Source organism: Lissotriton vulgaris, chromosome 4_1 (genome assembly GCF_964263255.1).
Source record: "Lissotriton vulgaris chromosome 4_1, aLisVul1.2, whole genome shotgun sequence".
In the NCBI taxonomy this organism is placed as follows: domain Eukaryota; kingdom Metazoa; phylum Chordata; class Amphibia; order Caudata; family Salamandridae; genus Lissotriton; species Lissotriton vulgaris.
The window spans coordinates 571,901,023-571,917,468 of NC_141691.1; the positions used below are offsets into that span (position 1 = coordinate 571,901,023).

Genomic DNA, 16,446 nt, shown 5'->3' on the forward strand with positions numbered 1-16,446 from the left:
AAGGGATGTTGTCTACTGACAGCTAGGATCCTCTCGTGGATTACTGGTTATATTCAACAGCAAGCAGTCTGCCTGCTTTCAATGGAGAGGTCACTGGTCTTGCTGTGCGTTAACTCTTCAGGCCATATACAGGGGGCTGCCTGTCTCTACATCACATATTGAGTTTTTCTGAAGCTTTCAAAGGCTAGGGATCAATAGGAGAGATTGTCCCACTCTGAGGGACAGAACATTAAACAAACTATAGGACTGTACACACCCGTATGTCTACTTTTGTACAATCTCTTACTCAGTAACACAGGTTTTAATATATTCATGATTACGTCCTGTTGAATGTACATGTAAGACTGTTTGTTAGCACCGTCCAAATCCAGGAGATGCTGTCTCAAGCTCGAAGTATTTTCACGCACATTTCATTTCTTTCTGAATAACAATCGTGAGAAGAAAATATTCCAAAATACGTCTGCGCTCTCTGCTCCTCATCCTCTGGAGATATTGTATCAACATTAATTGAAGAAAGAGCATGCCTACAACTGCACCCTGAAAGAGGTTTGGAATATGCTCTTTTGATGATTGATAATGATTGAGTGCCCATAAATTCATTTCCAGCACAAGCTGATCAGTATTGGGACTGCAACAGTATATAATATAAAATCACTTTAACAATCACAATGACTCTGTGGCACAAAGCATCCTCGCTTCTTTAACCGAAATAGACTGAGAATAATAAAGACTCCATATACCAGAATGCCTAGGGTGATTTTTCAGCTGTGTCTAATAGAGTACAATTGCTGATAAGGAGAAGGACTGTGCTGCCAGAATCAGAAATGTTTCTTCTTATCCCACCCCACTCTTTGCTGTCCAGTTCTATGTATTAGGCAGTTCCTATCCAGGAGCATAGTTTGGTGAATCTAGGGTGATGTTACGTTTTCTGCAGTTACTAGAACACTGGCCCTGGCAATCGCCATCGTCTGCAGGTTTGTGACCTGCTTCAGCATATAATAGCAGACATTTGTATATTTTAGGCAGTGCCGTTCTGTACATTTGATGCACCAGAGGCTTTGTGTCATGTGCTGTGGAAGTGTCCTCTCTAGGCCCTTGTGTCCTGTTAGATGTGCATCGAGGGTTGGGTCGCCATTTTGTGTTTTTGTCTTGTAGATTATGCAGGTCTAATATTGCCTCGTCTAGGGCCTAATGTGATCTGAGTTAGACCCATTGTAGCAGCTACAGTCATACCCTGCTCCCAGCAGCACTTCCACAACTGCGTGGCTGATTTTCCACCGGTTATATTGGCTCTGAAAGTCCTGCGAAGAGGCTGGCTGACCGCAGCACATTCATGCTTTTAGCAACCAAGGATCCTTTTTGAATATATGCATTTTATTTATTAGAACTTTGGGTTAATGTTCACTAGTTTCAGGGCGATTTCGGTTATTTTTGATTGTTTTTCAAATACATTTAATATAATTGTATTCATGTTAGTGGAATGTGCGCGTGTCAGTGATTGAAGATTGTTGACCTATCTGGGAGGCAGGCTAGTCCTCAGTGCCTCAGCTGTATGCAGACGTGTAGAACTCAGGGGCAGTGGGCAAGAAGACTTGCCCAGGCTGTGGCTCATGCAGAACATGATACCTAAAACATATGGAGAGTAAGGAATTGCGTCCGTAGATCTTGGACGGGGAATACTCCTGATCCCCTGGTCAAGAATTTTAAAGAACAAATGAAGGAGTATTACCCGATGAGAGATGAAGGCTTTCCAAACGTGGAAACAGTGTTCCTTGTTAATAAACCCCTCACTCACCACCTAGTGGTGACTTGCTTCATCATCGGGGCCCACCCAAGTGGCCTAGCGTCACTTGGGTGTGCTTCGACACCTGAGTTACAGTGGAGCAGGTCGTGAAGTGTGGATGCAAACAAAAAAAGTGTGAGTGTTAAAAATTGTCCTGGTTTATGACTTTATATTACAATTTTATTAAAAAAGCAACTGGACAATGTTAAAATATAGGTGAGATACTGGAAGGGGAGTTACGACCTACGTATCTCAATTATGTGTTGGTCAACATGTTTCAACCATTTGGGGTGATCCCGGTATTCATCAGGACCAATGAAATTGGTCCTGATGAATACCGAGATCACCCCAAATGGTTGAAACATGTTGACCAACACATAATTGAGATACGTAGGTCGTAACTCCCCTTCCAGTATCTCACCTATATTTTAACATTGTCCAGTTGCTTTTTCAAATGGTTGAAACATGTTGACCAACACATAATTGAGATACGTAGGTCGTAACTCCCCTTCCAGTATCTCACCTATATTTTAACATTGTCCAGTTGCTTTTTTAATAAAATTGTTATATAAAGTCATAAACCAGGACAATTTTTAACACTCACACTTTTTTTGTTTGCATCCACACTTCACGACCTGCTCCACTGTAACTCAGGTGTCGAAGCACACCCAAGTGACGCTAGGCCACTTGGGTGGGCCCCGATGATGAAGCAAGTCACCACTAGGTGGTGAGTGAGGGGTTTATTAACAAGGAACACTGTTTCCACGTTCGGAAAGCCTTCATCTCTCATCGGGTAATACTCCTTCATTTGTTCTTTAAAAATCATGCAGAACATGCCCATCATTGCTTGTGGTGGGAGTGCCCTCAACAACCGGTTGCACTGGTCTATTATGTGTTTCATAGTCTAAGCTCCCCCAGTTCATCTCCAGTGCCCCTTGAATCAACTCTGGTGATTTAAATGCGCACCTTATATATTACGGTTACTGTGGCATTACTTTTCTGTACTTTTAGCAAGTGTTTACTCAAGAGTGTTTTACCCTGTGTTACTCTTCTTGTCCCTACAAGGCTTGCTGTGGGATCCACGGCATTTGCTGGGATAATTAGGTGTGTGTTAAAGATTCACTGTTCTTGATGCCTTTGCGTAAGCAGAGGGTACACAGTAGTGCTGTAGTAAATTGTTTTAATTTTAATTTCCATGTGGTTATTTCAAAGATGCAACCAAAAGAAGGTTTCAGCAGTGAGTGCTTAACTCACTCAGCTATCTACAAATCATAAGCTTGAGTCCTGGCAAAGACAACTCAGTTGTTTGTCCTTCTAAAATTGATTAATTATGCATTACTGAATTGATTAATAATATCATGTACCACTACTATCCCTATGGACCTACATAATGTATGCAGAGTAGACAAGATATTCTATTTTATGAGAAAGTAGTGAATGATAATATTTGATGTGTCAGTCATTCAGTCACAACTTTATTTTGGTTCAAAGAACCATGAAAGTGCACAATATAGAAATTAAAAGCAAGATAAATACAGATAACAGTGCAAAGATTAATTACAATCATAATACATCTATTAACAATAAAGTGCCACGAAGTTGAGAAGAACAAAAAACATCCAAATAGTCCATAAAGAAGGACTCATAAAGAGTTTGCTATGTTACCCGGGGTGTCTTAACAGTTCACTAATATGGAGTCTCAGAAATTGGCTGTCTCTTCTCTGAAACTGTCATATATTGTCAGGGATAATTTTATGGAAAGGGTTTAAAGTCCGTCAGTGCTCCATTGATCTCCTGTAATTGTGGTTGTAGTAGATAGCTAGACTTATATTAGGTTATGATTATAGTCGATCTTAGTTGACCCAAGGGCTCCTTGTAAGTGGTCGGGTGAAAGACAGAGGCTGGCAAGAGGATATTTTTATTTTTCTCAATGTGTATTTTCAAAATATGCATACAGCTAGGTTTTGTAACGGGATAATAAAGTAATAAAAAAGCAGTCCTGCAGCATCGCATGCAGGTCATATGTATGTAAAGGTCATTGGAGGTTGATCATGGTTGCCCACAGCAGGTGGCCAGTCTGCAAGTGAGTGCACTTGCTAGGTCGAAAGGGCAGTTTAAAACTGCACACACAGGCACTGTAAGTGGCAAGCCTGAGATATGTTTGCAGGGCTACTCATGTGGGTGGCACAATCAGTGCTGCAGGCCCACTAGTAGTATTCGACTTACATGCCCTGGGCACACATGGTGCACTGTACTGGGCACTTATTATTAAATCAAATAGGTCAATCATGGAGAAATCAAATACCATTACATTTTAGACAGGAATCACGTGCACTTTAGCACTGGTCAGCAGAGGTAAAGTGCCCAGAGTCCTAAAACCAACAAGAAACGAAATCCATCACACAGTCAATAACAGGACGTCAGAGGCAGAAAGACTGGAAACCACGCCAAAAGATGCCGGGCCTAACAGGGTTGACACTAAGTAGTATAGGAACCACGGCCAGCTTTTCTAAACATGTTTTTTCCGACTTGGACCAAAGAGGCTTTAAAACACAAAGCATAGGAACACTAACTAATAGAGCAGCACAGTGTTTAAATCTTGCAATCTTTTTGGTAGACATTTGCTATTTGAAGAGTATACATTTCCATAATTATCAATAGGTAGAAGATGTAAGTCTCACTCAGACAATTCTACGTTCAATGAGACTGTGCTTCATCACTATGTTGGTGTAGCAGAGACAGCATATGTCCTATTGATTTTCTTAGTAACTAAAAATGGGGCATGTAGCACATACAGCAATGCAATTGTGCTCTTTGCTGGAAACTTATCTGAGTTTGACTGACCAGTACCATGCAGCCAGAGATGGGCGCACAATTCTTACAAAAAAGTGACCATATGCACTACACTTCTGCCACTCTGCGGCCGGTTGTGAGCCTCGCCTGCCTTTCGGCCCCGGTGCCAATGCACAGACTGCAGAAGTTGTAGATACGCCTCAGCCTGGATACCACAATGTTTTGTTTGGTGGATGCCGGTTTCCGACAACAAAAAGTTTGAGTATTTCCCTAAATGTGCATGGTGTGAGCAATATCTCATCTAGGCGAGACAACATTTGTAAAAAGAGTCATGGACATGAAGCAAATAAAAAAAAACGTTTTTTCTTCTGTATGGCGAGAAAATAGACCCAACTGGGTGTTTTGTAGTAATAATCCAAGGCTGACTGTAAACCATATTTCCAATCGGACATTACAGTAAGAACACAAATGTAATGCTGGACAGTAACACTTTACTCTGAAAAGTACGATTTAAAAAAAGAAAACTGGCCCATTACACACGCTAAAGTCCATCCAAACTACTGTAATTCTGCAAGTCTCCTACACCGAGCTCTCTTCACTCACAGGCTCTCTTCATTGCCTCCGTCTCTTGAGTCCTGCCTGTCTTCACTGCAGTTTATGCGTGAAAGAGGCGTGCAATGCATGTTGCTGTGGGTGTTCCACAGCAACACCCATTGCTTTCTGATGCTGCTCCAGATTTTCAAGGATTTGTAAATCTGAGGCAGCGCCAAAAACTAACACAATGCAAGAGCTGGCTTTAGAATGGCGAAACAAGGAGAAATAGTTTTATTTCTCCTTGTTTTTGCTCTTTCTTTGTGTCCGGCATTCTGAAGCACACATAGAAAGAGCAAAAAACAATCATAAGACAATTATTGATTGTTTATGTGCAGGAAGAGGCACCTTCCTGCACATAAACAATCACTCCTGCAACGCACAAGGGTGTCTATGTTGGCGCTAGGCAGCTGTTTTTAGCGCCAGCACAAGGGAAAACACAGAGGTGCGCCGTATTCCTGTAAATACGGCACATACCTGCTTCTTTGAAATGACAAAGTGCTGTGCTGCAAAATTTGCAGCAGCGCCATGCTGCACCATTTCCTCGTAAATATGCCTCTCAATTCAGTCGCCTCCTTGTGCTGGCGGGCTAGCGCTGATAAATATTTTACTTCTGATCAGCTAAGGGATGCTTCTTCTCCTGTAAGGATGCTTCTGCTGCTTCTCCTCAAGGGATGCTGCTTTTCCTGAGGGGTTGCCAGGTACCACTGCTGCCCATTCGACCAGCGCTGTCATTCCCAATACTTCATAGCGTGGAAGGAGTTTCCCTTCCACTAAATGGCTTCTCCTGGTGCCACAGGTCTCCTACCAGAACCATACCAGGACAGTGTAAACCATATCATTGCTAATTTTCTTCAGATTAAGTAAAAATTGTGAGAAATATCATGATTACATATGTTCATCCAAAACAATCCTTGAACTAAGTCAGTAGAATTGGATGGGAGTAATCAAACAGCGGCTAGACACTACCAGGCAGCCATTAAGGGCAATGATTGACACCACCCTCTGGGGCCGGCTCCCCAAAAAATAATACACCTTTATACATTGCATCATGTCTTACCAACAACATGGAGTTAAACGGTGTAGCAAGAGAAGACTTGGAATACAACAAGACATGTCTGAATGCACTTTAAAATAACCCTTTCTCCCCACTTTCTACCCCCTTGTGTTTAGATTGTAGCTTCCAGCAAAGACATATGCATTGTGAAATATAATTATTTATGAAAATTGAGTCAAATGATTTTTGCAGTATCTGGTAGGGAAGATTTTTGATAACTTAATGTAATTGGTTCAATCAATCAATCACTCGACTTTTAGAGCGCAGCTAATCACCCGAGATGATATCCAGGTGCTTGCAGGGTCCGAGTGACTCATTTGAATAGCAGGTCTTGAGATCTTTTTAGAATCCCGGTAGGGAAGGGGAGGTCAGAAGTTGGAGGGAGAGACTGTTCCATGTCCTCACTACGAGATAGGAGGAGTGTCCTCTACTTGTGCTTCTGTTGAGGAGGGGGTGGGGTGGTCAAGCAAGAGGGAGGCAAAGCTTAGTTGTCTGGGAGGTTGGTGAAATTTCAGGCCATGGTTTATGATGGGCGGTCCAAGGTTGTGCAGGGCCTTGTATGCAAGGGTCAGTACCTTGAACTGGCACCTCCTCTAAACTTAAATGACAGTCTGTGACCTCCGCTATTGACGCAGTTAGAGGTGTTCCAGTTCCACCAACCTTCATTTTGTTTCCAGATGTTTCTCAGGTTGCAATATTAATGCTGGTCGCCTTGATCCCTTCAAGTTCTTCTCTTTCCCTTTCCTGAAGATGAAGTTATCCTGTGTGAGCGCCATATTCAATTGGGCCTTTTTATCTCTTAGTGCAACAATAGATACACGCTTATTTTCCTTCAAGGCAGATTTATCAAGTACATCATTTCCCCTGTTAAGGCCTTGTTTTGTCTTGGATAATCATGTTGGGGTTGATGGTGACCACATGATGGTGGCGGGATCTCCCCAGGACCTCTCCACTCCTCTGACTAGTTTTTTCCCGCTTGTCATCTACTGCATTTGCACTAAATTGCCTGTTATCGCTTAGTGCTGTTCAGCTTCCCCTAAAACACTCACATTTGTTATTGTTTCTTTCCTTGTCAGGAAGAGAAGGGCACTTCCTGTGAGCTGCTGGAGACGGACTTCCTGAAGTGCAGCGTGGGATTTCCTTTCATGCGACGCAACTCGAAGGTACAGTATTAATTTCATTTGTGCTTTCGCATATAAGGCAGGTGGGCTTGCGTGCATACTGACTCGTACCTAAGGGTGCCACTTGGCAAGTATTTCAAAAGTCTGGGCAGCATTTTTAAGTCAAGGTCGGACAAAAATTGAGAAAACCAGTGAAATCTATAGTTTTTTTCCTTTTGAAATATATATTTCAAACAGCAGATACATATAAAGACTAATTTTAATAATATTGTAGAGCGCTTTCAGACAAAGCAGCTGTGAGGAGGGTATCGCACATCTGTTATCAAATGCACAAGTAGTCACACAGTTTAGAAGCATTAAATGTGCTGAACCCAAAGAAAACTTGCTGCTTAAATGTTCCTCATTTGCCAGCTTTTGTAGCCCACCATATGAAACCTAAGAGGCTCAATTTTTACAATGAGTTTGGATAGCAAAACTATGTAAATTAAAGTGCTTGATGACTAATAAATTCGAAATCTAAGAACCCAGAGAATATCCTTCATAAAGTATAACAGCATTCTTCATTTTAATATTTGTCACAGAAATATTTGTACATGTATGTTAATACAACCGTTACATGTTTCATCAGGACAACTTTCAATGCTGCAATAACATTTTAAAATATAAAATGATCATATTCATTCTTAGTAAGAACTATATGACTACCCTTGATAAACTGATCTTCGATCACATATGCCAGATTGGTATCACAGACGATGTGCTCAGATGGATGAGAACCTTTCTCACAGGACGCACCCAGAGAGCCCGCCTCTCTCCCTTCACATCGCAAGCCAAGCACACCATCTGCGGTGTCCCCCAAGACTCATCTCTCATCCCAAACCTCATCAACATCTACATAACACCACTCACAGACATCGTCAGATCACACGACATCAACATCATCTCCTACGCTGATGACACTCAGCTCATCCTCTTGCTCTCAGCCCACCCCACCTCGACGAAGAGCAACTTCCACAACTGTATGAAGAACATTTAACTCTGGATGAAGCTCAACACAGACAAAACTGAAGGTCTGATATTTGGCAAAGACACTGCCGTCTGGAACGACTCCTGGTGACCATCGGACCTCTGACCCACCCTCATGCTGAAAGACCACACCCACAACCTTAGCATCATCCTCGACAGCAAACTCTCCATGAAACGTTCGGTCAACCCCATCTCCTCAGCCTGCTTCCACATGCTCCTCATGCTTTGCAAACTTTTTAAGTGGCTCCCCACCAGCACCAGGAAGGCGGTGACGCAGGCCCTCATCACCAGCCGACTAGACTATGGCAATACTCACTATGCAGGTACCACCACTGAACTTATGCAAAGACTCCAGACGATCCAGAAAGAAGCTGCCACACTGATCCTCAACCTGCCCAAGAGAACCCTCATCACCCAGCACCGGAAGGACCTCCACTGGCTCCCGGTCCTGAAGAGATGTATTTTCAAGCTCCTAACCCATGCCCACAAAGACCTCCACAACCAAGGAACCATCTACATGAACCATCACATGCACTTCCACGACCCCCTTTAACCACCACTCCACACTGCACACCTCACTTTTACACAGACCCCTTCGCATTCGCTGCTGCCGTGCCACACTGCACACCTCACTTTTACACAGACCCCTTCGCATTCGCTGCTGCCGTGCCAGAGGACACTCCTTCTCCCACCTCGCTGCCGAAGCCCGGAAAACCCTCCACCTACGCACCGCACCCTTGCTGACCTACTTCAGGAAAGGGCTCAATACCTGGCTGTTCAACTGAAACATGCAGCAAGCGCCTGGATACCCTCTCAGGTGACAAGTTGCGCTCTACAAGTATGACCAGATTCAAATTGCAATATATTGTTCATCTCTTATAAAAACAAAGAACCGCATTGTGCGATGAGTGAATAAAAAGTAAGAAACAAAAGTAAGACTCATTTTTGTCTGCTCTGATGGATGTTAGACCTCCCCCCTTTTTTCTTTCTCTGTTCTTTTCACCTTCTTTTGGTTCTTACTCTTTCTTCGCAGAATATGGTTCTTGGTGTTGGTGTAATTTGCACATAGTGTCGTCCTCAAATACTTCTGCAAGGTAACTTAGTTATGACTCTTTATCATGGTGAACAACATCGCATGGTTGATGGATAATATTGATGGTATTTGAGAATTGAACACATGGGATTGCATGGGAAATGTAGTCATAAATTTACATTGAGTTTGTATTTCAAAGCTGTACTGCAGTCTTGAAGACCTTGTGACTAAATACGTAACAGCTGCCTTAACATATATGTCCAAATGTTTATGTGACCGGGGTTTTAACAAGGAATGAAAGAAGGAATACTGTTGTACCATATGGAGGATACTGTCTAAATTACTGAATTCCAATGTATTTGTTAGTAACCATTTTAATTTGCAATTAGTGTTGTAAAAATAAGATTGTGGAGCTGTGTATATTATTTGTAAACTATTATTTGAGTTAAGAGAGAGAATTGTGAAGTTGAAAGATTTCGGAGGATTTCACATAGATTCTTGCTCCACTGCAAGCTCCTGGTGCATTCATAGCAAAACATAAACTGGTACTTTTTTTCTGAAAAAGTTGACAACCTTACTCACAGAGTGTGTGTGTGTGTGTTTGTGTGGGTGTGCCTGTGTGTGTGTTTGTGTGTGTGTGTGTGTCATAGATGTAATTTAGGGGCCGCCTGGCTTGCTCCTGGAGTCCCCAGGCATTGCCTTTGCAACCCCTAGCGTCAGAGGTGACAAAATCGGTATCAGGAACACAGTGGCAAGTCATCCTTATAGATGTCTGTTGGGGCTCCACTTTCTTTGTTTTTTCTCCATTTTTTATTACATTAATAGTAAATAGTGTTTCATCATTCACTATAAATGTAATAAAAAATGGAGTTCAATTAGTTGGAATATGGCATTCTGTTGCAGCTGAAGGTATGTGAAAATGCTTTTGAATGCAGGTTGTGTGTTTGTTTGCTGGTGATTGTGTCTTTACACGAAAGAGACAGTGTATGAGTGTGAATGTTTGTGCACCTGTAAGCATGTGTGTGTGAATGAAATTGAATGTCAAAGGCATGTGATGTCACTTGCTCTACCACTGTTATTATGCTAAATGGTTGTTTCTGGTGTGCATGTGTCTATTCATTTATGTAAGAGTTTTAAGTAGCGCTGGCCAGACCTGGAGGTATCGTAGCGCTTTACACCAATTATCATGATGATAGCAGACAAACATTAGTTTAGCAAACAGCAGTATCATGAGTCGAATCAAGTAAAGGCCTAGAGGGGGATATAGAAGGTGAAACAAAAGTCATGTGGTGTAGAAAACCATTTTACGTTTTGTTAATCATCTGGATGAGAGGCCTGTTGCAGAGACACCCTATCTCGATGGGTGGTTGCTTTCCGGTTGGTTGAAGTGTCGATTGAGGAGGAAATCCTTAGGCTGTCTTTTGAAGTTTATGAAGTAAGGGTTAGTCCTGACATACAATGGGATGGAGTTCCAGATTTTAAGGACATTGCCCGAGAAGGAACGCACCAGGGTTTCTGTTTGGGAGTTTTGGGCAGAATGAGAAGTACGGTGAAGGTGCTCCTTAGGTTTCTCTTCTGACCTGCCTTTTTAGGTCGCCCCTGAGACAGAGCATGCGCTGTCTCTTCGAGACATTTAGTAAGTGGCTTTTAAAAGTGCCACCAGTGGCTTTTGCTGGCCTACAGCTTGCGTTCACGTGCACAGCTGCCATCTGTGTTTTATTGCTGTAATCAGGCTCCTCTGCTTGCACTACCTTCCTCCCTTTCCCCCTTCCCTCCTGATCAGCTTCATTTGTGTCTTCTAGCTATGAATCATGCTCCCTTGCTGCACTCCCTCTCCTCCCCCTCCTCTTCGGCAGTTTCATTTGTGTATTCTATCACTGTGTATGCTCCTGCTTCCACCAGTCACACACACCATCAGTCGTACGTGCACGCTTCCACCAGGCACACACACCGCCAGCCGTGAGTGCACGCTTCCACCAGGTACACACACCACCAGCCGTCAGTGCACGCTTCCACCAGGCACACACGCCACCAGCTGTCAGTGCACGCATCCATCAGGCACACACACCACCAGCTGTCAGTGCACGCTTCCACCAGGCATAGACACCACCAGCCGTCAGTGCACGCTTCCACCAGGCACACACACCACCAGCCGTCAGTGCACGCTTCCACCAGGCATACACACCACCAGCCGTCAGTGCACGCTTCCACCAGACACACACACCACCAGCTATCAGTGCACGCTTCCACCAGCCACACACATCACCAGCAGTCAGTGCACACTTCCACCAGGCACACACACCACCAGCCATCAGTGCACGCTTCCACCAGGCACACACACCCCCAGCCGTCAGTGGACGCTTCCACCAGGCACACGCACCACCAGCCATCAGTGCACTCTTTCACCACGCACACACACTACCAGCCGTCGGTGCACGGTTCCACCAGGCACACACCACCAGCCGTCAGTGCACGCTTTCACCAGGCACACACACCACCAGCCATCAGTGCACGCTTTCACCAGGCACACACACCACCAACCGTCAGTGCAGCAGGCAGGCTCTTCTCAGTGTTTCTTGGTAAATATGTGTTCGATGCCTGGGAGGGAGTGGGTTGAGTTTCCTTAAACCATGCTTAGTATGCAGGTGCAGTCCATGAATTCCGGTGTGAGTGAGTCATGCTGCCTGGGGCTCACTCACTCCACACTTGTAAATTGCGCCTGCACCAGGCTTTTTCTCATTTGCAAAGTTCGGTGCATGTGCACAGTTAGGCAGCCCCCACACCCCCAGGAATGACTGCTTCCTACAACCAGAATGGAAACAGCATTCAGAGCAATGAAAACAAGTTCATTTGATGCAAAGAACTGTTAACAAAAATCATGTCCAGCTATTGTAGATCTGGCAACTTAAACAAAACAGCAACAAAACCAAACAAGCATTGGCATAGCCAATAGATCTTTCTTTTTGGACCCTATAAGTATTTAGTTATGCAGCAGAATATCCTTGGTGCAACAACACCAACTGTTGCATGGCTAAACCCTTATAAGGTCCCAAATGCGAAACCTATTGAGTTTGGACGCAAGGTAAGCTGGTTTGCCTGTGTGAAGGACTTTGAGGGTGAGACATGCAGTTCTGAAGTTGGAACGAGCTTCATTCGGCAGCCACTTTCGTTCTTTCAAAGAGGGTGATATGAGGTCATATTTTTTTACTCCAGTGACCATCCTAGCAGCTGCATTTAGAGTGTTTCTAAGAGGCGGCTAAGTGGGATTGTGCCATGCCTGTGAGGGTTGCATTCCTGTAGTCCAATTTGGACACAACCAGAGATTGCTTGGCAGATTTAAGATCATTAGGAGGGAGAAAGGGTTTGATTTTGTTGAGGAGTTTTAGGTTGTAAAAGGCGCTTTTCACAGTGTTCTTTATATGTTTGCTCATGTTCAATCGTGGGCCCAGAGTGATTCCCGGGGATTTTGCGGAGCCAGCCAGGGTTAGATTGCAGTTTAAGAGCATGAGTGGATTTTAGCCATTCTTTAATCTAAGGGTCTGTTCGTTGTTGGATATAAGAAGGATTTTGGTCTTATCTTGTTTGAGTTTTAGGTGGTTGTGAGCTAGCCAGTGTTGCACTTCTCTGAGAGTTGCATTTTTAGGCTGCTAAACTCCATTATATTCTCTGTTAGTCACTTGTGTTGGTTCCATAAGACAGCGCTCTATAGAGACCTTAATGTTGCACCGATGCTTCTAAAAAAATTTGGCACTCAATATTTGGAGTGAAACAGTAGTGTAATGCAAACTAATGATCCCACCATAATATAGGGTAAGGTGTCACCGAGAACACTGACACCATGGAGTAACTGCTCTCTTATGCCCCTCAAGAAGACGTGGATGGTTTTATTGAGAGTTTGTTCTGGCCTGCTGCCAGTGTCTTCGGTCCTGAGTCAGCAGGCTGAGGAACTGTCTCTACCTGCACCTCAGGGGTTGCAAGGGTTATGATGTAGGTCACCGTAGGAGGATACATATGGTTACATTATGGAAAGAAGTTAAAACAATTTTTAGGGCACCCGCAGGGTATACCTCATCATGGCGGATAATTATTCAGTAGGATTTTCAATGTCACCAACATTGGTAAATTCCAGGGGGGTGGGTATAGAAATACCAGACCCATTACCGGGGTAGTCATAATTTACATTTGTGTCAAAATTCTTTCCCAGGGGTTCATTAACACATGGTTGAAATACATCCACTGCATTGCCCTCGATCATGAACATTCTAACCCTAGCCCAGTTTATTCATTTCACCATCACCCCATCTATACTTCTGAAAAAGGATGGGAAACTTCCTTTTATACTCGGGGCTTTACATCTTAATCCCTTGGTGACATGAGTTATTGCTTTTTTTTGTCAAAGGTTAATCCGACCGCAACCTCCATCGTGCTCTCTGCATTTCCCTGGATTTTATTGCAACCAACTGTGATAGCAGTAAAACAGCACGTCCACTTTTGACAGGACAGACATTTTTATTGTTATAACAGGAGAATTGTGCATGCAAAATCCACACACATCTTTTTCCTTTCATGTTATAGCTGAGTGCTAACATGGACACTGCGCTATAATGAATAAAAATGGAATTAAATAGGAACTGGCAGCCCTTTTATGAGTGGTTCTCTGCTTCACGAAGAATGAGAGGCCAATGAGAAAAAGCCAGGAAGCCTCGTATTGTCAACAGAGCAGATAGATAGATTGATCGATATTTATTTTTGCTTGATTAATTAAAATCTTTGCAAATACATAGCAAAAAAATTCCCATTTGTCCACAGATAAATACAGTTAAAAGCAATTAAAAACCACATACTATAAAACAAGGTCGTCAATTGCATATTCCTAATTTATACAATTTAGCTGCTTTTAAAGGAGATTCTCGTAGACTCTTACATCTTAAAAAGTACTGACAATAACTGCCTCAACTTCTCAGAGCAAACGGCACAGCTTAACCAAGTCCATTGTCCAAGTTAGAGGTTTGATGATTAGAGTGCAAGTACGACTAAAACAAGATGGAGAGTTAATATTACATTTAAAAAGCATATTAGCGTGTTTCAGGTAGCAACAGGGTTTTAAGTCTCTTCGTTGCCATCTCAAAAAAATGTGTTAGCCGACAATTGAGCTGGACGTCAGTGGGGTTAAAGCAAAGCTTCACTTCCTGCCTACATGTCAGGATACCGTAATACCTAAAGAAAGGACGTAACAACAGAGCAGACATGCCCTGTGGCTCGAGCAATCCCAGAGGCACCGATAGAAATTACGCGCCTCATTGAGGTGTGGCCATTATAAAGACGTTCTCTGTTAGCCAGGCTGCTGATTGGCTGTCACAAGAGATTACACAGGAGAGTAGCACATCCGCCCTGACAGTGAGGGCCATACTGGGCCAGTGTGACATACCTCGTGGTTGTCGGCAAGGGTCCTATGTAAAACCAAGCAATGGAAACCAATGAGAAAGAGCGGCGGAGTCAAAATAGTGACAAAGGGGCATTTTCCTGTAATGAAACAGGATTGAAAAATGCAGAAATCAGGGTTCAAAGTCGGTGTAAAAAGGAGCAAAGTGAGGGACATTTGAATCTGTATTTAGGCATATGGCAAAAATTATAGGAAAGTTAGGGATTTTACTGAATTGAAAATAATTATCAGACGAACGGGAAAGATTCACAGGACTGAACATGTGACATTTTGAATGCAAGCATTGAACTTTGAGAGACAGACTATATTAAAGGGTTATTTATTTACCCGTGGTATTTTTTTGTATGACACATCATGATCCTGCGTATATAACAGGTAACTCTCAAACGATAACTTTACCTCTCTCTCGCTTCCTCTCTCCCTCGCTCGCCCTCGCTCTCCCTCTCTCTCTCTCTCCCTCTCTCTCTCCCTCTCCCCCTCTCTCTCTGTCTTCCAAAACCCACCACTCTTAGAAACTTCCTTGGTAGGAAGTCGACGGGAAGTGCACTATAATTATACAGAGCTTTATAGAAGAACATGTCTAGAGGCGAACTCTGAGAATAATATGGGATAAGTGCTCGAGAACCACATGCTTGCACTTACTTTCTATATTTTTTTAGCATAGCTCATCAAGAGTGTTCCATATACTTAAAAAAAAAGAAAAATCAGAATCTTCATGCAACCGTTACAGGTTAATGTGAACTGGAAGAGTCCAAAATGTCACACGCATATTTTGTGATGGTCAGTACTTGGCAGCTTTGGCAGGGCCATTGAGTTTTCCAGCCTCAGCGAACTCCCGAGAAACACCTCGGGCACCACCACTTATATTTTTACAAATTAAGCACCGTAAAGGTCACTTTGTAACAAATCATAATTTCAAAGCTGAAGGCGAGAATTTCCACAGAGTGTTTGCGGATTCCTTTTGCGGTTGTGGTGTAGTGTGAATGCAGCAGGGCAGCTGTGGGTTGATACTTGGATATGAATCCTTAATTAGTTTTTGGTCAAACTCCCCCACCCCCCGAATATCGGGAAGTGTGTGATTAGCAAAATAATCGCAAAATCTGCACTTTTGTAAAATTCCAGTGATTTTCACAAAAACGCCCACAATAATACCCATTCAAAAAACATTGAGGCTGATCCTCTCTTTTATTACCTTTGCGCAGTGCTGAGCCAATAAAACAAGGGTGAACAGGCTACCTGGTGGCAGAGGTGTTACATTTCTCTGCCGCCTGCCTGTTAATCCTTGGAAAATGCACATGACCCTCCTCCTGTTCTGACACGCTGCCCCCGCTCTCTGCTTACCTGCCTGGCGCTGCCATTGTTTTGTGTGACCAGATGCAATTTCATTCTTTATTTCTGTATTTACTTTGTTGCTTTATAGAGCACAAGCTCTAAAAAACTTTACAGGAGGACACGTTACACGGGGACATGAGGGGATTTACCCAGAATCACAGGAAGTTCCAAAGTCAGCAGCTCTTGTTTTTTTTAAAGGACTTTTATTATATATTTCCATAAGACAAAGCTACATGCCTACAACCCAGGGGCCGGCAGCAATATTCA

General features: G+C 43.2%; 1 protein-coding gene across 1 annotated transcript in view; it reads left to right on the top strand.

The window, feature by feature from the left end:
- ITGA9 (integrin subunit alpha 9) overlaps window positions 1–16,446 on the top strand; it is an 885,057-nt gene that overhangs the window by 628,434 nt on the left and 240,177 nt on the right. Inside the window, exon 19 of the mRNA XM_086964777.1 lies at window positions 7,301–7,387. Within this exon, the coding sequence (XP_086820903.1) occupies window positions 7,301–7,387 (87 nt within the window). The remainder of the gene's footprint in view (window positions 1–7,300; window positions 7,388–16,446) is intronic.